Here is a 27,395-nt window from a genome sequence, read left to right on the forward strand (position 1 = left end):
TGCAGCCCGCGGTCACAGAGGCCCCACATGTGGCCTTGAATTCTCAGCCCCCCCACCCCCAGTGAGGGCCAGCTCCAGAGAGTCTGCAAAGGTTGGGGAGGGCCTCCACGCCCAGAGTCCCTCCTTCCTCTGCCGCTGGCTGACCACGGAGGCCTGACCCTACACAACCAACGCCGTTCCTTCACTTCATGCCGGTTCATTCATTCTAGTCACAGTGCAAGCCGGGATCACGGGTTCTGAGGGAGAGAACGCCCAGTGGCCACTCACTCCCCCTGTGTAGAACCTTCTGGAAGGTGCGCTTTGCCAAGGGAAGGGGGTGGGGACTTAGCCTGAGAGCCAACCTTCAGAAGGTTCCCTTCTGCCCCACACCGGCTTCCATCCGACTGGATAAACCACACAGGCCCCAGGAAAATGGGGTCCTGCTGTTCTCCCTCTCTCTGGGGGTCTCTAACCTCCGCCATTCCCTTCCTTGCCCTCAGTCCCCATGCCAGCCCGGCCTGTTGGCCCCCAGCTTCTGTCCCCAAGAGACAAGCGCCCACAGCCAGCTTATGCCCGCTCCTCTGCCTCCGTGAGCCCTCGGGAAAGGAAATAAATGTACTATAAAGAAGGTGCTGCTTTCTGTGTGTGTGTGTGTGTGTGTGTGTGAGAGAGAGAGAGAGAGAGAGAGAGAGAGAGAGGAGAGAGAATGGGGATGGAGAAAGGAGGCAGCTCTTCTGGCCAGAATTTCCATCTCTTTGGGGGTCCCATGCAAGAGAAGTTTCCCGGGGAGGCCCAGACTTTGGAGACCCAGAGCCACCTCCTCGCCCCAAAGGGAAGCGCCCTGTGTGTCCCCGCGGGAGCCTAAGGCTGTCCTGGGGTGGGGGGGGGGGAGGCTGTCCGGCCTGTCGGGGTGTGCCACCCCCCCAACCTGCCTCCGTGGACGCAGCGGGGAGGCGCTCTGTGCCCACGGTGTGGCTCCCCAACACGCCTGTGAGTTTGCCTGGCAGGAGGTGCGAGGGGAGTGGGGAGGGGGGTGTCCATCCCCAGCCCACCAGCAGCGCCGAGTGACCCCCCGGTCCGCCCGCCCGCCCGCCCGCGCGCGCCCGGCCGGCCCGACACCCGCTCCCCGCAACACCAGCTGCCTCCGGGGCGGGCGGGCGTGCGGGGAAACCGCGGCGGGGGCAGGACGCGAACCGTTCCCCGACGGAGCCGCCCCCCGCGCCCCCGCGCCGGCGGCGCCCGCCCGGCCCCTCCCCGCGCCGGTCCCCGCCGTCCACTTGCCCGCCCCGCGCCCCCCGCGCGCCCCCCGCGCCCCGGCACCGCCCGGCCCGGCGCTCGCCCGCAGCAGCGGCGTCGGCGGCGGCAGCAGCCGGGCTGGGGCCGCCGAGCCCCCCGAAGCCGGGCCCGAGGGGGAGGGAGCCCGGAGGGAGGGAGGAGGGGGAGCGGGAGCGGGAGGAGGGCGGGCGAGCCGGAGCCGGCGGGCGGCGGGAGCCCGGGAGCCGCGCCGGGAGTGCGGGGCGCAGCCGGAGGTAAGACGACCCCTCGCCCGGTCCCCCGCACCCCCAGCCCGACTCCGACCCTCCCTCGGCGCCCCGCTGGCCGGGCGCCCCTCCCCAGCCACCTGCCGGGTGCGCCCGGGAGCACCCGGCGGTGGGTGCCGCCGGGAGGAGCCGCCTGACCCGACCCCTTCACCCCGCGGCCAGGGCGGGGCGGGGCGGGGCGGGTCCCGGTCCCCCGCGGAGTCCCCCGGGCTTCCCCCCCCCCACCTGCCTCTGCTCCTTCTCTGTCCTTCACCCTCTTCTCTCTGTCCTTCACATCCTCAGCCTCCCTGCCGGGTGCCCCCTCTCTTCCTTCCTGAGCCCACCAGCGGGGCCAGGGTGGGGGGCTCCCGAAAGGGGTCCGAGGCCGGAGGGACCGGCGGGAGTCGGGGGGGATGCGCTCCTGAGCGGTTCCCTCCACCTCCCCTCGGGCTAGCCATTGCCATGGCAACTAGGGTTACTGGGCTCTGGAGGGAAGACAAAGGTGGCGGCTGGACTTGGACCTCTGGGGAAGGGCCTGGGTGTGAGGACCCTGCATCAAATAGAGCTTCCTGCGCCCCACTTCAAGCCCCCCCCCGTGCCCTGCCCCCAGCCATCAGCCCTTCCTTCCATCCCCAGTCGGCTCCAGGGGTCTCCCCATTTCCACTGAACCCCCTTCCCAGGGCCCCCTGGCATTCAGCATCCCTAAAATCAGGACTCCCCTCCCGGCGGAGGGAAACTGAGGCTGGGGCCAGGAAGAAAGGAGCTTTCCTGGCAGGGGGTGCCGGGAGGGGGGGTGGGGGTGGGGGGGGAGGGTGGTCAGCCTCTCCCTGAACAAGTGGATTTGTTTCTGCGCTTCCGGCTTCCCTAACCCCCACTCTCCCAAACTCCCTCCTCCTCCAAAGCCTGCTCCCCAGGGGTCTCTGGCGGTGGCTTCTATTTTCAGCTACTATCACTTGGCCCCCTCTTTCCCTCTCTTCTGCTCAAACTCTCCTCCTTCCCCCCAGTGCCCCCTCTTTCCATTTCTGGATGCTTCTGATGTCAGCGGTTTCCCCGCCTTCGGGTTCCCTAGCCAGCCCCCCCCCCTCTGGTCCCAGACTCCTTCCTCCCTTCCCCCCACATCCCTGGCGAGCTGGAGGGAAGCTTGGGGAGGAATGGGGAGCGGGAAGGAGCCCCGACACAACCTCTGTTAGGAGTTAGGGGGTCCGCGCAGGGAGGGCCCTTCCGAGGGAGGAGAGAGGGCTCAAAAGGGGACAGTTTGGAACCCTCCTTTCCTTGAGGCCTCTGGGGGAGCGGAGCTGTCTGTGTGCGGTGCTCCAGAAGCCCCTTGATTTAAGGCAGGTGTGTGTCCTGTGGGATCCCCTGAAACCTGCAGTCGCTTCTACTAAAGAGGAAAGCGGGGGTCCCTCGGAAACCTTCCTGGAGCTCCCTCACCCACACCTCATCTCTCCCTTGCCCTTTGTCCAGGTGGCTGAGCTGCACGCCCATCCCCCTGACGGTCAGGGGCATCTAGAAGATTCCTCCCTGGTCAAGATCCGGAGGGAGAGAAGGTCAGGAAGTCCCAGCATGGGGACCGGAACTCCCCGCTCAGCTTCATAGTTGGGGGAGCCTCCTGCTTGCTTCCCCATCACGATCAGGACTGAAGAGAGCGTACCCCAACTATGGACAGCTCGCCCTGCTGACCCCCCCTTCTCCTCTCCCACCCTCCAGCCCACCCTCAACTGGCTCGGACACTTCCATGCTGAACAGCAGAGGTGGCCTAGGGGTGGCCGCCGTGGAGCCGGGGCCAGGCTTGGGGGTGCCATCATGGGGGTGTGCGTGAGCGGGGCTCCGGGGTGAGACCTAGCCCCCACCCCCAGGAGTTCCGGCGGGGGGGTGGGGGGGCCGAGGAGAGGATGGCTCGGGGCGGCTCGGTGGCCGAGGAGGCCTCCCTGCGTTCCAACGCCCTGTCCTGGCTGGCTTGCGGGCTCCTGGCCCTGCTGGCCAACGCCTGGATCATCCTCAGCATCTCGGCCAAGCAGCAGAAACATAAGCCGCTCGAGCTCCTGTTGTGCTTCCTGGCGGGCACCCACATCCTCATGGCAGCCGTGCCCCTCACCACCTTCGCCGTGGTGCAGCTGCGGCGCCAGGCGTCCTCCGACTACGACTGGAACGAGAGCATCTGCAAGGTCTTCGTGTCCACCTACTACACGCTGGCCCTGGCCACCTGCTTCACGGTCGCCTCGCTATCCTATCACCGCATGTGGATGGTGCGCTGGCCCGTCAACTACCGCCTCAGCAACGCCAAGAAGCAGGCGCTGCACGCCGTCATGGGCATCTGGATGGTCAGCTTCATCCTGTCCACGCTGCCCTCCATCGGCTGGCACAACAACGGCGAGCGCTACTACGCCCGCGGCTGCCAGTTCATTGTCTCCAAGATCGGCCTGGGCTTCGGGCTCTGTTTCAGCCTCTTGCTGCTGGGGGGCATTGTCATGGGGCTGGTCTGTGTGGCCATCACCTTCTACCAGACGCTGTGGGCCCGGCCCCGGAGGGCCCGGCAGGCCCGGAGAGCGGGCTGTGGTGGGGCTGGAGCCAAGGCAGGGGGCCCCGGGGGCTTCGGGGTGCGGCCAGCCTTTGAGGTCCCCGCCATCGTGGTGGAGGATGCCCGAGGAAAGCGGCGCTCCTCGCTGGACGGCTCTGAGTCAGCCAAGACGTCTCTGCAGGTCACCAACTTGGTCAGCGCCATCGTCTTTCTCTATGACTCACTCACAGGGGTGCCCATCTTGGTGAGCTTGGGGTCCCCCCCACCCGCAGTCCCCAATAGCTGGTTTCTAGCACTACCTGGCCTCTCGGTCCATCAGCTATGCCACAGCTCTATGACCCAGCAGCTCCATCATCTAGTAGCTCCGTCATCCAGTAGCCCCATCATCCAGTAGCTCCATCACCCTGCAGCTCTATCATCCAGTAGCTCCATGACCCAGCAGCTCCATCATCCAGTAGCTCCATCACCCTGCAGCTCTATCATCCAGTAGCTCCATGACCCAGCAGCTCCATCATCCAGCAACTTCATCATCCAGTAGCTCCACCATCAGTAGCTCCATCATCCAGTAGCTCCATGACCCAGCAGCCCCATTATCCAGCAACTTCATCGTCCAGTAGCTCCATCATCCAGTAGCTCCATGACTCAGCAGCCCCATCATCTAGTAGCCCCATTGTCCAGTAGCTCCATCGTCCAGCAGCTCCATCTTCCACCACCTTCTCCTCCCCCATCTTCATCCCTGCCATCCCCCTCACAGTTCCCACCATTCAACTCCTTCCCCACTGCCCATCCTTCAGCTCCACCATCTTTCGCCCTGCTCCACTGTTCACCCCCACCTCAGGCTGACCATCTGGGTGTGGCCACCCCCTGATTCCCTCAAGGTGCCACTGGCCTCTGAGCACTACTGAGTGGCCACCGTCCCCCCAGGGCCCACCCTATCCTTGCACATTGTGCATCAGTTTCCCCTGCAGGCCCGAAGTGGGGTGTGCATGTTTTGGGGTGTGCATGGGGGAGAGGAGAGATTCGGTAAATTGATCTGGGAATATGATTACTCTTGATTTCATTGTTTGATTTGTTGGCTTGAGGGCCACACCAGGCAATGTTCAGAGATTATTCAGGGATCACTCCTGGCAGGGCTGGGGAGGGGGCATAGGGGGTGCCAGAAATCGAACCCGACTCGGCCATGTGCAAGGCAAGCGTTCTACCTGCTGTACTGTCTTCCCAGCTCTTAATTATTTGACTCAAGTGAAATAGTTTTATTTAGGAAATATGAGAGCAGAGAGCTACATAGAAAATTCTGTCAAAATTATGCACTGAGGGGCTGGAGCGATAGCACAGCGGGTAGGGCATTTGCCTTGCATGCAGCCCGAGCCGGGTTCGATTCCCAGCACCCCATAGGGTCCCCCGAGCACGGCCAGGAGTAATTCCTGAGTGCATGAACCAGGAGTAAACCCTGTACATCACTGGGTGTGACTCAAAAAGCAAAAAAAAAAAAAAAATTATGCACTGAGCCAAAAGCCAGCCATGACACCAGCATGACACCTACAATGATATGAAAAATATTTGATTATTTTTACTTTGGGGAGGTTGGGGCCACACTCTGGTTCCCAGGAACTATTCCTGGTGGAACTTTTTTTTTTTTTGGTTTTGGGGCCACACCTGGTAATGCTCAGGGCTTACTCCTGGCTCTGTGCTCAGGGCTTACTCCTGGCAGTGTTTGGGGGGACCCTATGGGATGCCGGGGATCAAACCCAGGTTAGCTGCCTGTAAGGCAAGCATCTTATCCACTGTACTTATCGCTCTGCCCCCAGAAAACAGAAATATATATATATTGCTTTCTTTGGGTCACACTCGGCAATGCACAGGGGTTACTCCTGGCTCACGCACTCAGGAATTACTCCTAGCAGTGCTCGGGGGATGTTATGGGATGCTGGGAATTGAACCCGGGTCGGCTGTGTGCAAGCAAACACCCTATCCGCTGTGTTATCTATTGCTCCAGCCTCCCAGAAACATTCTTTTCCGGTTGTTCGAGTGGGGATTTGGGCCACACCCGGCTGTGCTCAGGGCTTACTCCTGCCTCTGCGCTGGGGTGTCGCTCCTGGCTGTGCTCTTGGTGCCCTCTGCAATGTGGGGTATTTAAACCGGGGTCTACACCCGCTTTATGCCTTGTACTATCTCTCCAGTCCTGGAACATTTTAAAAATATTCCCAAATATCACTAACCCCCCCCCAATTTTTTTTTTTTTTTTGGTTTTTGAGTCACACCCAGCGATGCACAGGGGTTCCTCCTGGCTCATGCACTCAGGAATTATTCCTGGCGGTGCTCGGGGGACTATATGGGATGCTGGGAATATATGGGATGCTGGGAATCGAACCCGGGTCAGCCGTGTGCAAAGCAAACGCCCTACCCGTGGTGCTATCACCCCAGCCTCCCGAACCCCCGGAAATTTTTTTGTAATCCTAAAATTGGGATGTTCTGATCCTGGACGGGGGTTGGGGGGGTCTGAACCGCCTGGCTCCACCCCCTGGGACCCCAGGCTTTTGTTCTCAGCACTCTCTCCCATCTTTGCAGGTCTCCCTCCTCCTCACTCTGTCCTGGGTCCGGGTCCTTCCTTCCTGACTTCCGCCCATTCATGCGCCCCGCGCATGGCATGTGCCCTCCTGCCCGGCGGGATCCGGGGTCCGGTGCCCCCCCCCCCCCCCGCTGACCCGCCCCGCCCCGCCCCTCCCCTGCAGGTGGTGAGTTTCTTCTCCCTGAAGTCGGACTCGGCGCCGCCCTGGATGGTGCTGGCCGTGCTGTGGTGCTCCATGGCGCAGACGCTGCTGCTGCCGTCCTTCATCTGGTCCTGCGAGCGCTACCGCGCCGACGTGCGCACCGTCTGGGAGCAGTGCGTGGCCATCATGTCGGAGGAGGACGGCGACGACGGTCAGGGGAGGGACCCGCTGGGCTGCAGTCTGCCAGGGCTCCCTCTCTGCCCCCTGTCCCCCAGGGCCGAGGATGGGGGGAGTCCAAGACGGGCTTGCCCCAATGTTGCGCCCCGAGCGCGCCCGGGGCACCCTTCCACGTCCACCCCTGCCCTGAGTCCTAACCCCGCCAGCTCTCCCCCGGAGCTTCATTTATTTATTTATTTATTTATTTATTTATTTTCTGCTGTTTGGGTCTCACCTGGTGATGCTCAGGGGTTAGTCCTGGCTGATGCACTCAGGAATCACGCCTGGCGGTGCTTGGGGGACCCTATGAGATGCTGGGAATCGAACCCGGGTTGGCCGCGTGCAAGGCAAACGCCCTCCCCGCTGTGCTATTGCTCCAGCCCCTCCCCCGCAGGAGCTTCTTGAAGGAACTAGACGAGGGTTCCCCCCCTTCCCCGAGCTCCCGACGGGTAGGGCCTGGTCGCCCACTACCCCTAACCGTTCTGCCGCTTTCTCTCCTAGACGGGGGCTGTGACGACTACGCCGACGGCCGCGTGTGCAAAGTCCGCTTCGATGCCAACGGGGCCACGGGGGCCGGGGGCAGAGACCCCACCCAAGTGAAGCTGCTGCCCACGAAGCACATGCTCTTCCCGCCCCTGGAGCGGGTCCACTACTTACAGGTCGGCGCTAGGGGACGCACTTCCTGCCCCGGATCACCCTCACTGCTTTTCTCGAAGTTTCTTTTGGGGAGGGCCGGTGACAAGGAAGCGGAGCGCGTGCAGTGCTTGGGACCCGGCCCAGGGGTTATAAAGCATGTCTCTCCTCGACCTCTGTTACTTTTTTTTTTTTTTTGGCTTTTTGGGTCACACCCAGCAATGCTTAGCAGTTACTCCTGGTTCTGTACTGAAGAATTACTCCTGGTGGTGTTTGGGGGACCATATGGGATGTCAGGGATTGAACCCGGGTCGACCGTGTGCAAGGCAAACGCCCTATCCGCAGTACTATCTCTCCGGCCCCCTTTAATCTATTCTGACCCCTCTATTTCCTCACCCTGACCCTCAGGGCAATTAAGGTGTTGAAAGAGGGTCACTGGGTATACCCATTCCCCACCCAACCACCCCCAAAAAAAGTGTTGAAAGAAAGGCAAGAGGGTTGTGGAGGCAATCTAGCAGGTAAAGCACTTGCCTTGCAGGTGGTTGACCTGGGTTCCATCACCATCACCTCCTGGGGTCCCCTGAGGACCACTAGGAGTGATCCCTGAGCCTACAGAGCCAGGAGTAAGTCCTAAGCACTACCAGGTGTAGCCCACAAACCAAAAAAGGGGAAAAAAAAGAAAGGCCCCTTTTCCCCCCAGATCATTGTATGTATGTGCGGTGGTCGGGGGTGGGTGGGGGTGGGGATTTATAATAGTCCCAGGGAGGAACCGAATAGTACAGCACGTAGTAGGGTAGTTGCCTTGCCTGTGACCAACCCAGGTTCAATCCCCAGCACCCCATAGAGTCCCCTGAACCTGCCAGGAATGATTCCTGAGCACAGAGCCAGGAGCACTATCAGCTGTGGCCCAGAAACCAAAATCAAAAATCAAAACCCCAATGGGGCTGGAGAGATAGCACAGTGGGTAAGGCGTTTGCCTTGCATGTGGCCGACCCGGGTTCGATTCCCAGTATCCCATATGGTCACCCTGAGCACCGCCAGGAGTAACTCCTGAGTGCAGAGCCAGGAGGAACCCCTGTGCATCACCAGGTGTGACCCAAAAAGAAAAAAAAAAGAAAGAAAAAATGAAAACCCCAAGAGTCCCAGGGTTGGGGCTGTCCTTGCAGAATCCGCTGAGGTCTGGGTCCTGTCCCCCCCACCCCCGCCCGCCCTTTATGCAGCATCTTTGACCTTTGTTTGTTTTGTTGGGGGGTGTGGTTTGGGGGTGATTATTGGCAGTGCTCAGGGATGACTCCTGGCTCTGCACTCAGGAGTCACTTCTGGCGGTGCTTGGGGGACCATCTGGGATGTACAGAATCCAGGTCAGCAGCGTGCAAGGCAAACGTCCTCCCTGCTGTCCCATCCCTCTGGCATCTTTGACCTTTGGGTCCTCCTTACACCTGTCCCCAGGTCCCTCTGTCCCGCCGGCTCTCTCACGACGAAACCAACATCTTTCCCCCTCGGGCGCCAGGCTCCTTCCTGCATAAGTGGTCTTCCTCAGACGACATCCGGATCCTCCCAGCCCAGAGCCGGGCCCTGGGGTGCCCTCCGGAGTACCCGGGAGGACGAAGACAAAGGCTGGAGGATGATGAAGAGGAGGAGGCTGAAGGTGGCGGGCTGGCCAGCCTGCGCCAGTTCCTGGAAGGTGGAGTTCTGGGGTCCGGTGGGGGTCCCCCTCGGGGTCCCTGCTTCTTCCGGGAGGAGATCACCACCTTCATCGACGAGACGCCTCTGCCTTCTCCAGCTGCTTCTCCGGGACCCTCTCCTCGCCGGCTCAGGGGTCTGGGCCTGTCACCCCGCCGACTGTCCCTGGGGTCCCCCGATAGTAGAGCCATTGGACTTCCGCTGGGGCTGAGTGCCGCGAGACGCTGCTCCCTCACTGGGGGGGAGGCGAGTGCCAGGGCTTGGGGGGGCTCGTGGGGCCCCGGCAACCCCATCTTCCCCCAGCTGACCCTATGAGCTGTTGTGGGCCTGCTGGACTCAGAGGAGGGGGCCTGGGTAGGGGAACCCCCAGATCTGCCCTGAGACTACAGCCGGCTGCCCCCAGACCCCTGGAGGGGACAGGCGATGGATCCAGGGTCCCCGAGCCCTGCCATCTCCCATCCCAGCCACCAGCCGCCTGGCCCTCCTTCCATCCTTCCTCACAAAATGTATTAAAGGCTAAAGTGTTACCATGGAAACCGTGTCCAGTGGACTATGATGGTAAGCGTGCAGGCGCAGGCTTGGGGGGTGGGGAGATCACGGGGACAAAATAGAGCCAGGGTGGTAGAGAGAGGCCCAGAGCCACACAGGAACGGCACCAAAGCCAGGGGGCAGACGGACAGGCTTCGAGGGGCTTCGAGGGGGCGTCTCCGCTGGGGGGGGGGTTGCGTTTGCAAGTTTGGATAGATAGAGAGATTCTTTGTTCCGCTTTGGAGAAATGCGGGTTTTCTTTCTTTCCTCTTTCTTTCTTTCTTTCTTTCTTTCTTTCTTTCTTTCTTTCTTTCTCTCTCTCTCTTTCTTTCTTGGGGCGAGTGCTGGGCATCAGCCCTAGGGTTCCAGCCCTCCTTACTTTCAATGTGCTCCCCCCCACACCCCAACTCGCCTCCTCCCCCGACTGCCATCCCTGCAGGAAAAGGGTTTGGGCCTGACTAGGTTTTACAAGGCCCCAGCAGCCCCTTCTTGCCCCTTTCTATTCTAAAGCTTTTTTTAACCAAAAGTGTGTGTGTGTGTGTGTGTGTGTGTGTGTGTGTGTCTGTGTGTGTCTGTGTGTGTTGGGGGGTTGGTGACGCTCCTCTTCCAGAACCCAACGTGGAGGGGTGGGCAGGACCCCAGCTGTGCCTCGGGGAGTCCAGCGAGGCGGCTCTTCCGGGCTCCCGCTCAGTCCTGGTGTGGCTCCCCGCACGTCACCCTCCTTGTGCCGAAGACTTTCCGCGGGGCGCCCCAAGACTTCTCCCTCCCCATCTCCCTCCCACTGGCGTCTCCCCGGGTTGGCTCTGGGGCCCCATCAGCTCTCCGAGCCCGCTCCTTCCTCCCCCCCCAAACCTCCCCCAAGTCTCGGGGCCCTCCCTCGGCTTTGGTTCCCTCCTCCCTCTCCCCTCCCGCCCCCGCCGCCTCCCCCCTTCTTCCCTCGCTCCCCTCCCCCCCACCCCCCTAGTCGGCGTCCGCATTCCGCGCTCGGCCGCGCGCGGCCGCCCCGCCACGATGCTGCAGCTTCTCCGGCTGCTCCTGCTGCTGTTGCTGCTGCTGCTGTTGCCTCCCGCGGGCTCCCCGGAGCCCCCCGGGCTGGCCTCGCTGGCCTCGCTGTCCCCGGGGGCGCCCCTGCAGGCCCCCGACCTGCTCTACGCCGACGGGCTGCGCGCCTACGCGGCCGGGGCTTGGGCGCGGGCCGTGGCGTTGCTGCGGGAGGCGCTGCGGAGCCGGGCGGCGCTGGGCCGCGCGCGGCGGGACTGCGGGGCGCGCTGCGCGGCCGAGCCCGAACCGGGGTCCCCCGCCGCGCCGCGCCCCTGGGAGCCGCTGCTGCTGCGCGCCGCGCTCGGCCGCGCCGACTGCCTGACCCGCTGCGGGGCGCGGCGCCTGGGCCCCGGGGGCGCGGCGCGGTTCCGCCTGGGCAGCGCGCTGCGGGCCGCCTTCCAGCGCCGGGAGCCCTACAACTACCTGCAGCGGGCCTACTACCAGGTGGGGGGCTCCCCGCCCGGCCGCTGCACCCCTGCCGCGCCGAGGGGCCCCGCCTCCGGGAGACGGGGTGCGGGGGGGGGGGAGGGCAGACTCGGAATTCCGGGGCGCGCGTGGAGCCGAGCGCCGCCTCCTCCCTGGAAGGAGAGCGGCGGGGTGGGGAGCGTGGGGCGGCTGAGAGTGGGGGACCCCCCGATCCCCATCCGCTTGGGGCAGCTGTGTCAGAAGCAAGAGTCAGGCGGAGGGGAACCCGGGCCAGCTGGCATTGGGGGGAGCGGACAGTGGACACTGCACGGCTCCTGGGCCAGTAGCTTCTGCCTACGTGGCTGAGAAGTGTGTGGGGGGGCACTGATCACACCCCTCAACTCCGGGTCCTAGAGACCTGCGGGTTCTATAGCCGGCTCAGGTGTCCCCCCCCCCCCCATCACTTCCTCTAACCCCTCTGCAGCACCATGTCCTTTGATGCATACCCTCCCCTCCCCCAGGCTCTCCTTAGCCCCCCAATATTGGTTGGGGACGGGGAAGGGAGGAATCTAGAGGCTAGGAGGGGGACAATTCCGACCAGTCTCTGAGAAGGTCCCAGGAGAGGGCAGCCTCGGAGGAGGGTCAGGGTTGGGGGAGCAGAGGTTTGACACCTCCACTTCAGGGCAGGGACCCCCCCCCCCCTTCCTCCTTCCCGCCCCGCAGCTGAAGAAGCTGGATCTGGCGGCCGCTGCTGCCCACACCTTCTTTGTGGCCAACCCAACGCACCTGCAGATGCGGGAGGACATGGCCAAGTACAGACGGATGTCTGGGGTGCGGCCCCAGAGCTTCCGGGACCTGGAGACACCCCCCCACTGGGTGAGACCCCTCCCCCAGTCCAGGCTGTGCCATATCCTCTCTGAGTTGAGTCCTTCTTATCCCAGGCGGGGTCTGGGGGGATCCTTTTGTGGGGCTTAGTTTACTTCCTGAGGTCCACTCGTGTCAAATGGTTTTGGGTTCTGGGGCTGGAGCAATAGCACAGCGGGTAGGGCGTCTGCCTTGCACGCGGTCGACCCGGGTTCGATTCCCAGCATCCCATATGGTCCCCTGAGCACCGCCAGGGATAATTCCTGAGTGCAGAGCCAGGAGTAACCCCTGTGCATCGCTGGGTGTGACACAAAAAGCAAAAAAAAAAAAAAATGGTTTTGGGTTCTGGGGCAGGAAAGAATACAAGGACAGAGACATTTGCCTCTCATGCAACTGACCCAGATTCGATCCCTGGCCCCATACACAGTCCCCAGGTACCACCAGGTGTGACCCCTGAGCACAGAACCAGGAGTAGCCCCTGAGTATACCAGGTGTGACCCCACCCCCCCCACCCCACTGGGAATGTTGTGTTCTGGTTGAGAGATTCTCCCGACTTCCCAGGGGGACACAGGGCATAGGGTCCCTGTCCCAAGTGAGACGGAGGCCCAAGAGATAGTATAGCAGGCAGGGCGCTTGCCTTGCACGCAGCCAACTGAGTTAGATCCTGGGCACCCATAGTCCCCTGAGCCCCGCCAGGAGTGACCCCTGAGCACAGAGTCAGGAATAAGCCTTGAAGGCCGGACGAATAGTCCAGCAGGCTGAGCACTTGCCAGGTTCGATCCCCGGCATCCCATATGGTCCCCTGAGCCAGGTGTGATCCCTGAGCGCAGAGCCAGGAGCAGGCACAGAACCCAGTGGGGTGAGACCGCGCCTTGCCCCATCTCTTCAGTACTACCTGGTCCCCTGGCGACTGACCACTCCCCTCCCCTGTCCCCAGGCAGCCTATGACATGGGCCTAGAGCTCCTCGGGAAGCAGGAGGCCGGCCTGGCCCTGCCCTGGCTGGAGGACGCCCTGAGGGAGAGCCTGGCCGAGCTGGAGAGCTGCCGGGCGGGCTGCGAGGGGCCTGAGGAGCACAGCGAGGAGGACGAAGCTGGCGGCCAGGGGGGTCTCTATGAGGCCATCGCGGGTAAAGAGCCGCGGCCCTTTGGGGGCTTCTCCCGGGACCGGGAGGGAGACAGCGCGTGCAACACTCACAGCTGCGTCTCCCCCACCCGAACCCTGCGCAGGCCACTGGATTCGGGTCCTGCAGTGCCGGCAGCGTTGCGTGGAGGCCACGGCCACGAGGCCGGGTCGCAACTTCCCGGTCCCCGATTTCCTGCCCAGCCAGCTGCGGCGACTGCATGAGGCGCATGCGCAAGGTTAGTGGGCGAACCCCGAGGTGGGGGGGGGGGGTGGCGTGAGCGGGGCTGGGAATGCTGAGAGAGGGAGTCGAACCCAGAGCCGTCGCGCAGCGCTCAGGGTTGATCCTGCCTCTGCACTCAGGGATCCCTCCGGGCGGTGCTCGGGAACCTTAGGGGATACAGGGAATCGAATCCAGTGCGTGCTAGGCCTTTCCTCCCCGGAGGAGGCTAATTTGCTCTCCTTGGGCGCCGTCGGGGATGATGCTAGAGACGAACCCAGGGCTCCCCGCGCTTGCTGCTTTTCACCTTTTTTCCCTTCTCTGTCCTCCTGCTCCATCTCTGGCGGCACAGGAAGGTAGGTTGCAGTGATTCTTGGAGAGGAAGCCTTGAAGTGAGCCTTGGGATGGGGGCTTCGGAGTCCCTGGGTCCTGCTCGGCCCTCCTTCCCCCCTCCCCCACCAAGTCCCTCCTGCCCCAGCCCAAGGTCATTCATTGCTGTTCTTGGGGCCTGCTTCTCCACCCGGACTCTTCTCTCTCCAGTGGGAAATCTGTCCCAGGCTGTGGAAAACGTTCTGAGCGTCCTGCTCTTCTACCCGGAGGACGAGGCTGCCCAAAAGGCCCTGGACCAGTACCAGGCCCAGCTGGGAGAGCCGACACCCGGCCTCGGGCCCAGAGAGGTACCCCATGCACACCTGCCCGGGTCAAACAGGCCCCCAGAGTTCCTGCACTCAGGGCCAGAGAGATAGTACAGTGGCCTAGACGCTTGCCTTGCGCGTGGCTGACCCAGGTTTAATACCTGGAAGCCCATCTGATGCCTGAAACCCACCAGGAGTGATCCCTGAGTACAGAGCAGGTGTAAATCCTGAACACCACAGGGAGTGGCTCCCCCCCCAAAAAAAAATTTATTTGATTTTATTTGGGTTTGGGATGGAGCAATAGCACAGCAGGTAGGGCGTTTGCCTTGCATGCGGCCAACCCAGGTTCGAGTCTTCCTTTCCTCTCAGAGAGCCCGGCAAGCTTCTGAGAGTATCCCGCCCACATGGCAGAGCCTGGCAAGCTCCCCGTGGCATATTCGATATGCCAAAACCAGTAACAACAAGTCTCACAATGGAGACGTTCCTGGTGCCCACTCGAGCAAATGGAAGAACAACGGGAGGACAGTGCTACAGTGCTATTTGGGTTTGGGGACCACACCAGTAGCTACCTTAGCCTCTGTGCTCAGGAGTGACCCCTGGTGGTACTCTGGAGGGGACTCTACGTGGGGTTGGGGGGATCCAGGATCAGCGTCAGAAGGATGCAAGGCAAGGATCTTCATCCTGTGCTCCCTCCAGCCCCTTATACGTCTTTTTATATTCACACACACACAGACTCACACAGACTAATCCTCTCGAGAACTCCCACATACTCTCACACTCAGACATACTCAGTCACTGTTGAACACTCACCCACGCCAGCCCACTCCCGAAGACTCCCAGATTCGCGCGCACACACACATACCGCCCCCCCGCCCCAAGCTTCTCGGGCCCACATGGCCACACACAGGCTCACACGAATACTCCGATCTCACACAGACACAGACACACACACAGGGACACACACACACACACACACACACACACCCGCCCACACTCGTACCCTCCGCCCTGGCTTTGGAGCTGTAGGAAAGGGAGCGTCACAGAGACCCAGCGAGGGGGTCCTCTAGAACCCGAGCCAGCCCGCCTCACTTCTTGCCCCACCCCTCCATCCCCCCAGGAGATCCAGCGCTTCATCCTGCGGTCTCTGGGAGAGAAGAGGCAGCTCTACTACGCCGTGGAGCACTTGGGGGCGAGCTTCAAGGATCCTGTGAGTGACTACTGTCCTTCTCTATCCCCTGGCCCCCAGTACACCCCCCTCCAAACATATGCATACCTGTATACTCTTTCTTATTGTAATTTAGGTAACAGGTTTGCATTAGTGTTAACTCTATGTTTCTTTTGTTTGCTTGATTTTGGTTTTGTTTGGGGGGCCATGCCCAGCAGTGCTCAGGGCTTACTCCTGGCTCTGTGCTCAGGATCAATCCTGACAGGGCTCTGGAGACCATACGGGGTGTCAGGGATCAAACCCGGGACAGCTGCCTGCAAGGCAAATACCCTGCCCGCTGCACTTTCACTCTGATCCCGACTTTTTTTTTTCCTTTTTTTTTTAACTGTTCGACTTGTACCAGGCTTCTCCCAACTCTGTGTTTGGGGATCAGTCTTGGCCATCCTCAGGGGATCACGCAGGGCTGGGTATTGAACATTTTATTTATCTATTTTTGGTTTTTGGGTCACATCTGGCTGTGCTCAGAGTTTATTCCTGGATCCATCCTCAGGGTTTATTTCTGGCTCTGTGCTCAGGGATCACTCCTGGCAGGGCTCAGGGGACCCTCTGGGGTGCTGGGGGTCAAACCTGGGTTGGCCATATGCAAGGCAAGAGCCCTACCCACTGTACTATCTCGCCCACCCTCTGACACAGTTTTTTCATTATTTAAAAAAAATTCTTATTGTTTGTATTTATTTATTTATTTTTGCATTTTGCAGCAATGCTTAGGGATTAAGCTCTGCACTCAGGCATTACTGGAGGACCATATGGGATGCCGAGGATTGAACCTGGGTCAGCTGTGTGCAAGGCAAACACCCTACCCGCTGTGCTATCCTTCCAGCCCCTTGTTTTAGAATGTAAACACCATGAGTTACAAAGTTGTTCAAAATACAGCTGTTTCAGGGATTCAGTATTCCAACACCAGACCACGCCAACATGCATTTCCCTCCAACAATGTTCCCAGTTTCCCCTCCTCAAGTCTGTGCCCTTAGCAGGCACAAAATAATTTACTTTTTATTGCCTATTGCAACATGTATCTCCTGATGGTATTGCTAAGGTCGTGAGCTGTGGATTTACTGAGCCCTTAGGTTCGAGTTGGGCCTTCTGTTCTCACTCACTGAGCTCAGTGGCTTCAACTCGAGTTTTCCCACCTGATTTGCGGGCTTCTCCTGGGCTCTGTGATTTTGGAGGTGTTGCACAGCTGCAGATCTGGCCACCTGCTTCAGGAGTTGTGGAGCTGGGACCCCCAGCTGCTTTGGTGCCTCTCCGAGATAATTTGTGAAGCAGGGACATTTCCCTGGCAGCGGTGGGAGCCAGATGTGGGTGGGTGGAGTACTGGGCTTTCGGCAGGACTTTGTCTGCCCCCATCCCACCAAGGCTCCAGACATCTGGGCCCAGCAGCGTTTGTGCCTATCTGGAATAACTCAGCTGCTGGCCTGTCTCCTGTCCTGTCTCCTCCTTTCTTTTTTTTTTTTTTTTTGTTTTTTGCTTTTTGGGTCACACCTGGCGATGCACAGGGGTTACTCCTGGCTCTGCACTCAGGAGTTACTCCTGGCGGTGCTCAGGGGACCATATGGGATGCTGGGAATCGAACCCGGGTAGGCCGCGTGCAAGGCAAACGCCCTACCCGCTGTGTTATCTCTCCAGTCCCTCCTCCTTTCTTTTTTTTAATTTTTAAATTTTCTTTCTTTTTTTTTTCTTTCTGGGTCACACCCAGAGATGCACAGGGGTTACTCCTGGCTCATGCACTCAGGAATTACTTCTGGCAGTGCTCAGGGGACCCTATGGGATGCTGGGACTCGAACCTGGGTTAGCCGCGTGCAAGGCAAACGCCCTACTCGCTGTACTATCGCTCCAGCCCCTTCCGGGATATTATTTCGACCTTTTTATTTCGACTTTTCCCACCATCACTCAAGCCTGTTTGCCACAGGCAGATGCTAGATAATTTATTTACTATTGCTTATAATGAATATTTCATGAGAGGTTGCACTGCCAGCTTTTGCGGCTGCGTGCTCCTGGAATTCTAAAATTGTAAATGATCGGGGTCCAGAGACCTGAGACACTTTAAATGAGAAATTCTGCCTTTGTGGAGAAAACTCTTAGAATAGCATCTGGAGGGTCAGGAGAGATAGTGTAACAGGTAGGGTGCTTGCCTTGCACAAGATCAATGGGGTTTGGTCCCAGGCACCCCATATGGTCCTCCAAGGAGTTCTAACTCCAGGACTCATCCCTGAGCAGAGTCAGAAATAAGCCCTGAGCACTGCTGGCTGTGGTAAAAAAAAAAAAAAAAAAAACCTGAAAGAAGAGGAGGAGAGAGGAAAAGGAGGGAGAGGAGGAGGGGGAGGAGAAGGAAGAAGGAGAAAAGGAGGAAGAAGAATAGCATTGGAGGGGCTGGAGTGATAGCACAGCAGGTAGGGTGCTTGCCTTGCCCACAGCCAACCCGGGTTCGATTCCCAGCATCCCATATGGTCCCCTGAGCACCGCCAGGGGTAATTTCTGAGTACAGAGCCAGGCGTAACCCCTGTGCATCACAAGGTATGACCCAAAAAGAAAAAAGAAAAAAGAGTAGCATTGAATAAAAGGTTGGAGCACATGTTCTGCTTCGCGTGGGGGAGTCTCGGGTTTGATCCCTTTGCCACATGATCCTGCAAGCACCACCAGAAGCAACTCTTGAGCTGAGCTTGTGTTAGAAATAGCCCCTGAGGGGCTGGAGCGATAGCACAGCGGTTAGGGCGTTTGCTTTGCACGTGGCTGACCCAGGTTCAATTCCCAGCATCCCATATGGTCCCGGGAGCACCGCCAGGAGTAATTCCTGAGTGCAGAGCCAGGAGTAACCCCTGTGCAAAGCTGGGTGTGACCCAAAAAGCAAAAATAAATAAATAAATAAAAGAAATAGCCCCTGAGCTCTGCTGGGTGTGCCCCCCTCACACAGACACACCACACACACACACACACACACACACACACACACACACACACACACACACAGCTGTTGTAGCATCATTATCCCAGGTTGTGCCCAGTGTCAGGGGTAGGGGGGAGTTGAGGGGGAGCTCCCCTCCCCCAAGCCAGAGGCCCCCAGCTGTGTTGATTTCGAGTCTAAGGTCTTGGTGGGTGATGCCACTTTTCCCCGCTCTCGCAGGATCCCTGGACCCCCGACACTCTCATCCCCGAGGCCCTCAGAGCAAAGCTCAGGTAGGAGCCGCCTTGTGAAGATGGGGTGTCCCGGGGGCGGGGCGCAGGGAGACAGACCCCGAGTGTCACGTGCACCCTCTGAGCATGTCTCCTGCCCCTGAGAGAGGATCAGGAGAAGAGGCCTTGGGACCACGAACCCCCAGAACCCAAGCCCTTGGCGCACTGGAAGGGTGAGTCCTTGGGGGAAAGGGGAGGTGGGCAGGAGCCCACGGGCTCGGGGGGACAGGGGATGGGGTGGGGGACGATGCCACCTCCTGCCTGAGCTGCCTCTGGGGAGTCTCAGTCCCCTTCTGCCCTGTCCCTTGCCTGCAGATGTCCTCCTCCTGGAGGGGGTGACCTTGACCCAGGACGCAAGACAGCTGAACGGGTCTGAGAGGGTCGTGCTGGACGGGCTGCTCACGGCGGCCGAATGCGGGGAGCTGCTGCAGCTGGCCAAGGTAGGGGGTCTGGGCAGGCGGAGGGGCGACCCCTGGCCCCTATCCCACCCCCCATTCTGCCCTGACCCCCCAGCTGTGCATGAGTGCTGGTCCTCAGCCTCACAGAGCAGGGCCTGAGCCGGAAACAGAAAAGCAGAACCAGGCAGGGAGCATTAAGAGGCCCAAGAAAGGGAGAGGAGATGCCGGGACTATAGCACAGCGCGGAGAGCGCTTGCCTTGCATGTAGCGGACCCGGGTTCGATTCCCAGCATCCCATATGGTCCCCTGAGCACTGCCAGGAGTAATTCCTGAGTGCAGAGCCAGGAGTAATCCCTGTGCATCGCCGGGTGTGACCCAAAAAGCAAAAAAAGAAAAAAAAAAGGAAACGAGGAGGATAGAGGAGAGTTGGGGGTTTGGTTTGTTCCATGGTCCCCCAGGCTTCTTTCCCCCTGCCCAGACCCCTTCTAGTTTGGGGACAGTGACCCATTCAAATTTGTAGCATGCCTCTGCCCTTCTGGGAAGCCTCCATGCTCTCATTGGAGGTCCGCCTTCACACGTCACCCCACCTTCCCTAACTGGGGACTGGGAACCCTCCAGTGACAGGTTGATGATCACATCCTTTGGGGGCACCGTCTGGAGGGGGCAGTGGGAAGTTTGATAGAAGAAGACGGGGCTGGAGCAATAGCACAGTGGGTAGAGCGTTTGCCTTGCACGCGGCCAACCAGGGTTCGATTCCCAGCATCCCATATGGTCCCCGGAACACTGCCAGGAGTAACCCATGTGCATCACCGGGTGTGACCCAAGAAGCAAAAAAAAAAGAGAGATAAAAGAAGCCTGCACCCTGCTGATACCTCTGCTGAGATGCAGAGTCATGAGTCATCAGCGGGGTGGAGCCAGCCGGAGCTGGGAAGGGAGTGTTTGGAAGGCGAGGCCGGGGTAGTGTGGCAATGGCTGGACTTAGAGCTCCAGGGAGGATGATGGAACTTAAGCCTCCTTGCCTTACCTCTTACCGGAAATCAAGATGTTTGTGTCTGAGAGTTGAGCTAGTTCTCTGGAAAGTGCTCAGACAACTATAGACAACTAGACCCGAGTGGTAGTACAGTGGGCAAGATGTTTGCCTTGCACACGGCCTACCTGGGTTCGATCCCAGGCACCCCATATGGTCCTCTGATCCCCGCCAGGAGTGATCCCTGAGCACTTGCTGGGTGTGGCACAAAAACGCATCAAAAGAGTGATCAGGTACAGAAGCTAAGGCTCCGGCCTTGCATATGGTTCGCCCTAGTTCGCCCTGAGCATCACCATGAGTAATCACTGAGCACGGAGCCAGGAGTAGCCCCTGAGCACTGCTGGGTATGGCCAGCTTAAAAAAAAAAAAAGAGCAGCCAGATTGATAATATCCAGCGGGGAGGGCGTTTGCCTTGCACGCACAGACCCAGGTTCAATCCCCCCACATGGCCAGGAGTAATTCCTGAACGCAGAGCCAGGAGTAACCCCTGAGCATCGTCAGGTGTGACCCAAAAAGCAAAATAAAAAAATAGAAAAGTAAAAAGAAAGTGGTCAGGGGCTGGAGCGACAGCACAGTGGGTAGGGCGTTTGCTTTGCACGCGGCTGACCCAGGTTCGATTCCCAGCCTCCCATATGGTCCCCTGAGCACCGCCAGGAGTGATTTCTGAGTGCAGAGTCAGGAGTCAGCCCTGAGCATCGCTGTGTGTGACACAAAAAGAAAAAAAAAAAAGTGGTCAGTGTTCACTTATTTATCATCAGACTGTGTACTAGCCAGGGGTGAGGGAGAGGGCACGACGGAAGAGAACTCAGAGGCAGGGAGGGGCAGTGAATGGGCTTCTGTGTCCTACCAAGAGGTTCTTTGTTGATTTGTCTGTTTTTGAGCCACACCAAGAAATTCTTTTTTTTTTTTTTTGAGCCGCACCCAGCGATACTGAGGGCTTACTCCTGACTCTGCACACCCAGGGGGGGGTGCCAGGAATTGAACCTGGGTCAGTCACATACAAGGCGAACTCCCTACCCCCTCTGGCCCCAGGACTCCGGATGTTACTGCAGATAGTGGTCAGTTTAGTGGAGGACTTGGGCGGGGGGTGGGGCGGGCTCTTGGGCGGATCGCAGCCCGAGAGCTGAAGGATCCCTCTAGTGGCCGTGTGGAGAATGCAACGGGAAGGGAAAGGGGCAGAATGCCGAGGGAGAAGATGGGGTGACGCGGATGCCTTAGCTTAGCTCCTGACTTCCAGGGAATGGAGAGAGGGGGACACGTGAGAAAGTTTTAGAAAAATCAAAGATAGGGCTTTTTTTTTTCTTTTGTGGAATCGGAGATCAGACCCAGGGCCTGATGTATGCAAGGTACGTGCTCTAACAGTGCTCTAACAGCCCAAAGCTGAAGGGCCGGAGATTGCTCAGCACTGTGTGGTCCCCCGAACTCCGAGCCAGGAGTACTATGAACAAAGGAAGGAAGGAAGGAAGGAAGGAAGGAAGGAAGGAAGGAAGGAAGGAAGGAAGGAAGGAAGGAAGGAAGGGAGGGAGGGAGAAGGAAGAGGGAAGTGAGGGAGAGAAGGAAGGAAGAAGAGAAGGAAGGAAAGAAGGGAGGAAGGACAGAAGGAAGGGAGGAAGGAAGGAAGAGAAAGAAAGAAAGAAAGAAAGGAGGGAGGGAGGGAAGGAAGAAGGAAAAGAAAAACTATAAAATGGAAGATAATCCAAGAAGGGATGGAGAGATGACTCAATGGACTGGAGCAAAGTCTTTGTGAGTCACCTGGATTCAAGTCCTGGCATTACATATAGTAACCCAAGTAGTGTCCAAAGTGAGCACTGAGCTGGGAATAACCCTTGAGCACCACCAGATACGAGCCCACCCACATTTTTTTTTAAGTTACGATGATGAGGCTGGAGCGATAATACAACAGGTAGGGCGTTTGCCTTGCATGTGGCTGACCCAGGTTCGATCCGCAGCACCCCATAGGATTCCTCAAGCCGCCAGGAGTGATCCCTGAGTGCAGAGCCAGGGAGATGCCCTGAGCACTGCCGTGAGCAGAAACAAAATAACAACAAAAAGATGATGAGGAGGAGGAGGAGGAAGAGAGAATGGGGTTGAGGATCACTTCTGACTACAGAACCTTGTCTCTCCTCCGTGATCCCTCTAAAGTCCTTTGGTCTCAGGACTCTGCCCCTGCTGTTTCTGCTGCCTGCCATGTTTTTCTTACCTGAGCTAGTCAGGTGGTCACTTTGTATCAAATGGCATTAACTCAGACATCACATTGACATGTGGTCTCACCTATGAGTTGATCTGGCTTTTTGGTTTCTGTCTCCAAATACGAACCCCGCTGTTGGTTCTCAGCAACACTGACCTACACTGACCCCCCACCCGCCTGCCTCCAGGCCTGGCGTGTGCTCAGTGTTCAGTACACAGGCTAGAAGGTGAGATGACAGGGGCGACTCAGTGGCCTCTCAAAGCTGTGATCTGTGTCCAGGGGATCGATCCTAGCTGGGGGACTTCCTGCATGATGCAGAAACCCCGAAGAATGGGTGTCAGGAGAGGTATGTGCCAATTCCAGGAGAGCCGAGGGCCATCTGGGATTCTTAGCCCCCTCCAAGTGTGTCTTCCCAGCGTACCCATGGAAGGGGGCAGAGAGTGACATCTCTCCCACTCAGTCAAGACCTGGCCTAGCAAACTTCCTCTTGGGGCCCAGATGCAGAGACCCCTCTCTCCACTGCTCAAACCCAGTGAGTGGGCCTTGCCCCTTTCCCCAGCTGCCCCTCTCTCCTTGATGGCTCCCACCTGAGGAGCCTCTCCAGAATTCTGTGCTCCGACCCCTTTCATCCAGACGGGAATTTGACAGGGCCTGCTGGGTGGGAGGTGGGGGGGGGGGGGACAGGGAACCAGGACTCAACCCCTTTCCTATTTAGGATGCTGCAGGGGCCGGAACCCAGGGCCGCCGCTCCCCTCACACTCCCCACGAACGCTTCCAGGGTCTCACAGTGCTCAAAGCTGCGCAGGTGAGAGCATCCTAGGGACCCCCTCCTACAGAGTAGAAAAAGGGGGAGTAAGGAGGGGTTCCAAGGAGGTGGGGCTTCGAAGGGACAGCGCTTCTCTTGAAGGCGGAGCTAAGTGTGGGCGGGGCTTATGGGGAGGCGGGGCTTAGCATGGGTGGGGCTTCTTGGGGAGGTGATGATTAGTGTGGGCAGGGCTTCTCAGGGAGGCAGTGCTTTGTATGGGCGGGGCTTCTATGAGAGCCGGTGCTTAGTGTGGGCGGGGCTTTTCAGGAGGCGGAACTTAGTGTGGGCAGGGCTTATAGGAGAGGCAGTTCTTGCTGTGGGAGAGGTTTACAGAAAAGGCAGTGCTTAGTGTGGGCGGAGCTTATAGTAGAGGCGGGGCTTAGTGTGGGTGAGTTCTATGAGGCAGAGCTTTTTGTGTGGGCGGGGCCTCTCTGGAGGTGGAGCTTAGCGTGGGCGGGGCTTATAGGAGAGGTGCTTGGTGCGAAGGGATTTATGCAAGAGGCAGTGCTTAGTTTGGGCGGAGCTTATAGTAGAGGCGGGGCTTGGTGTGGGCGGGGCTTCTATGAGGGGCAGTGCTGTGTGTGGGCAGGGCCTCTCTGGAGGAGGGGCTTAGTGTGGGCGGGGCTTCTAGGAGAGGCAGTGCTTGGTATGGACGGAGCATATGGTAAGGCAGTGCTTAGTGTGGGCGGGGTATCTTGGGGTGGACCTGGGTGTGGGCGGGGCTTATAGGAGGGGCGGGGTTTCCCAGGACTGGGAGCAGGCACTGTGCTGTGGACCTGGGCTGGGGGGCATCCTAGCCCCCAGGTGCTACCCCCACTCCCATGGCCTCATCCTGCAGCTGGCCCAGGCTGGGACTGTGCGGGGCCAGGGCGCGCGGCTGCTGCTGGAGGCGAGCGAGCGGGCGCGCACCGTGACGCAGGCCTACTTCTCCCCGGAGCGGCCCCTGCATCTCTCCTTCACCCACCTGGTGTGCCGGAGCGCCATCGAAGGTAACCGGGGAGCCCCAGCACCACTAGATTGCCTACGGCAGCCCGACGCCCCCTGCTCCGGTGGGGAGCTGAGCCCCTGGAGCTGCCGTGGGAGGATGCTGGCTGGTAAGGGGGGCACAGAGCAGGCACCAGGTGCCCCGCTTCCTAGGAGAGCAGGCGCAGCGCATGGACCTGAGCCATCCGGTGCATGCCGACAACTGTGTCCTGGACCCCGACACTGGGGAGTGCTGGCGGGAGCCCCCCGCCTACACCTATCGGGACTACAGGTGGGCAGTGGGGCGGTGGGGAAAGGGGGGAGCGGGGTGGCAGGCGGGTCTGAGTTGGGGTCTCACCGTGGCCGGTTCCTGTTTCCTCTCCAGTGGCCTCCTCTACCTCAACGATGACTTCCGGGGCGGGAATCTGTTCTTCACAGAGCCGGATGCTGTCACCGTGACGGTAGGGGAGAGTGACAGGTCACGTGGTGAGGGTGACAGGTGTGGGGTCAGCATTCAAAACAGATTCCCAGAGGCAAATGCAGGGAAATAGTGTGTGTTGGGGGCCCTGAACCCTTTGCTTCCCGGGGCTCCCCACCGTGCACCTGTGGTGTGGGCTTCTTAAGTTAGGTGAGGACACCTCCACTCCTGTTAGCAGACCCCCAAGGGGTCTTTCCAGATCCTGCTGGCCTGGCAGGAGGGAACCAGGGATCCCCTGGGCTTGCTCCGAGGATCTCAGGGTGGGACTTAGTCCTTCCCCTCACAGAAGGTCGCAGCTGGAGGCCCCATTGTGTGGGTGCAACAGGGGGTGCAGAGGCCCTGCCCCCCACTTGAGCTCACATCTGGGTCTTCTGAGGCAGTTTCTCTCAGTGGAGACAATGCTAATAACATCTATTTTTGTCTCAGGGCCATGCTGAGTGTTGCTGGGGGGCTATTCCAAGCATGAATATTTTTTTTGGAGGGGATCACTCCTGGGAGTGCTCAGAAAGCAAAACTAGACCTTCTGTGTGAACAATATATGAGCAACGCTTTGAGCTATCTCCTTGTCCCTGTTTGATTTTGAATTTATTTTTGTCTGTGGACCACATCCAGCAGTGCTCAAGAACAACTCCTAGGTCAGGTCTTTTTTTTTGGGGGGGGAGGTGGGGTGTCATTCCAGGCTGTGCTTAGGAGATCATGGGATGCTGGGTTCAACCCAGTCCTCCTGCACGCAAAGCCGGTGCTTAGCTGGGTCCCCTAGATCCTATTTTAAAAGGTTATGTTACGGAGTCATTAAGCTGGAGAGATAGTACAGTGGGTCAGGTGCTTGCTTTGCATGAGGCCAACACGGGTTTGATCCCCAGCAACCCACATGGTTGCCCACCAGAAGTGATTTTTGAATGCAGAGCCAGGAGTCAACCCTGAGCACTGCGTGGTGTGGCCCGAAAAAGAGAAGAAGAAGAAGTCATTAAGGAGCCAGAGCCATAATACAGTGGGCAGGGAACTGGCCTTGCACGCGGCTGACCTAGGTTCAACACTTGTGGTCCCCTCAGCCCTGCCAGGAGTGAACCCTGAATACAGAACTAACAATAATCCCTGAGTATCACTGGATGTGACCCAAAAACAAAGAAGTTACTGAGGGGAGGGGAGAGAGATAGGCCTGGGATTAGGGGGCTGGCTTAGCATGCCATGCAGCCAACTCAGGTTCAAGTCCCAGCACCATACAGGGTCTCCTGGGGGAATTGACAGGGATGGTGAGTCCTGATCACAGAGCCAAGAGTAGCCCCTGAGTACTACCAGGCATGGCCAAAACACCAGAGGCCAATAAAAAGGTCATTTGATTTGTGCATCTAAAAGAATGAGTTAGTGATAGTACACAGGTAAAATGCTTGCCTTGCATGTGACTAACCTGGATTCAATCCCCAGCACCCCATATGGTCCCCCAAGCCCATCCCAAAGTGAGCACAGAGTCAGGAGTAATTCCTGAGTACTGCTGGCGTTGTCTTCCCAATTTTTTTTTTTAAATACGGGGACAGAGCAATAGTCCAGCAGGGAGGACATTTGCCTTGCACGCTGCTGATCCAGGTTCGATCCCCGACATCCCATATGGTCTTCCAAGCACTGTCAGGAGCAATTCCTGAGTGCAGAGGCAGAAGTGACCCCTGAGCATCACCACCGGACCTGACCCCAAAAGCCAAAATAATAATAATAATAATAATAATAATAATAATTACAAGAAACTAAAAGAATGAGCCACGGGCTGGAGTGATAGCACAGCGGGTAGGGCGTTTGCCTTGCACGTGGCCGACCTGGGTTCGATTCCCAGCATCCCGTATGGTCCCCTAAGCACCGCCAGGAGTAATTCTGAATGCAAAGGCAGGAGTAACCCCTGCGCATCGCCGGGTGTGACCCAAAAAGCCAAAAAAAAAAAAAAAGAACGAGCCAATAATAATAATAATTACAAGAAACTAAAAGAATGAGCCAATACTGGGTAATCAATAGAGGTCAGGTGATCTACTTCCTGGTTCATGGAAGCTTCCAGGTCAGAACAGGAACTCAATCAAGGGGCCAGGAGAGGTGATTTCTCATCATCTCTGCCTCTATGGCCTCCTCTCAGCTCACCCCAGCCCCCAACTTTAATCCAGGCCCTACCTGAGGCGGGTCCCCAAGTTCCTTCCCCCCAAGACTGTGTCTGGGGCTGCACCCCCGCCTTCCTAGCTCACTTCACACACCTTGTGCCACCTGCTCTCAGTGTGGAAAGGCTGAGGCCTTTTCCCACTCGCCCCAGGACAGTCCCTGGAGGCAGAATTGAAGTGGGCCCGGAGCCCAGGTCCGTGGGACCCCGCCCCCCCGCCCCCCTCTGGGGCCTCTTCCTGTGAGTGCTGTGAGGGTCCATTCTGGGAGTGACCAGCCCCTCCACCCCCTAGGCTCAGGTTCAGCCTCGCTGTGGACGGCTCGTGGCCTTCAGCTCTGGTGGCGAGAACCCCCACGGTGTGTGGGCCGTGACGCGGGGCCGGCGCTGCGCCCTGGCCCTGTGGCACACGTGGGCACCTGAGTACCAGGAGCAGGTGAGGGGAGCTGGGGGCAAGGGAGGGAGGGGGCAGGGAGGGTGGATGGGAACTCACCAGACCCTCTTCCTGTTTCCCGTCCCGCCCCCCCGTCCATACCCACAGGAGTGGACTAAGGCTCAAGAGCTTCTGAAGGCGTCTGAGGAAGAGGCGGAGGAGGAGGAGGAAGAGGAGGAAGAGGAGGAGGAGGAGGAGGGAGAAACGGCCAGCAGAGACCCTTCCCCACAGCCCCCCAGCCGACAACTTTCACAGACCCATGATAAGGCTGGGAAGCGGGTTCGAGAGGAGCTGTGAGGGCCACGACAGTTCCAGGTGGTTCTGACCACTTGCTCACGCCCAGGACTACCCCCCCCCGGAGGCCCCCCCAAAACAGGAGCAGAACCAGAGACTCTCTCAGCATCTCAAACTTGACCAAAGCTTTCCCGGCCTGGACTCAGAGGACCCCAGATGCACCCAGAAATCAGCTGGCCGACCCACGGGCAGCCCTCCGGCTCCCCTGG

The 27,395-nt window shown here is 59.1% G+C and overlaps 2 protein-coding genes across 3 annotated transcripts; both read left to right on the top strand.

Annotated features, from left to right (window-relative positions):
- The first annotated feature begins 3,298 nt into the window (after window positions 1-3,298).
- Window positions 3,299-9,796, top strand: GPR162 (G protein-coupled receptor 162). 2 transcript variants are annotated; one of them, XM_056106819.1, is made up of 4 exons: window positions 3,299-4,261; window positions 6,750-6,939; window positions 7,446-7,603; window positions 9,027-9,796. In XM_056106819.1, the coding sequence occupies exons 1-4, from the start codon at window positions 3,392-3,394 to the stop codon at window positions 9,573-9,575; spliced, it is 1,767 nt and encodes a 588-aa protein (XP_055962794.1). In that variant the 5' UTR covers window positions 3,299-3,391; the 3' UTR covers window positions 9,576-9,796. The 2 variants fall into 2 exon arrangements, with proteins under 2 accessions (XP_055962794.1, XP_055962795.1); XM_056106820.1 differs by having other exon boundaries at window positions 3,299-4,210.
- Window positions 9,797-10,799: 1,003 nt separating this feature from the next.
- On the top strand, window positions 10,800-27,217 carry P3H3 (prolyl 3-hydroxylase 3). The gene is made up of 15 exons (XM_056106809.1): window positions 10,800-11,273; window positions 11,958-12,110; window positions 13,036-13,225; window positions 13,326-13,457; window positions 13,979-14,115; window positions 15,191-15,280; window positions 18,420-18,472; window positions 18,575-18,642; window positions 18,785-18,909; window positions 22,798-22,887; window positions 23,726-23,876; window positions 24,025-24,142; window positions 24,236-24,311; window positions 26,755-26,895; window positions 27,001-27,217. The coding sequence occupies exons 1-15, from the start codon at window positions 10,800-10,802 to the stop codon at window positions 27,187-27,189; spliced, it is 2,187 nt and encodes a 728-aa protein (XP_055962784.1). The 3' UTR covers window positions 27,190-27,217.
- Window positions 27,218-27,395: the final 178 nt, after the last annotated feature.

Source organism: Sorex fumeus, unplaced genomic scaffold, assembly GCF_029834395.1.
Source record: "Sorex fumeus unplaced genomic scaffold, SorFum_2.1 ptg000148l, whole genome shotgun sequence".
NCBI classification, from domain to species: Eukaryota; Metazoa; Chordata; class Mammalia; order Eulipotyphla; family Soricidae; genus Sorex; species Sorex fumeus.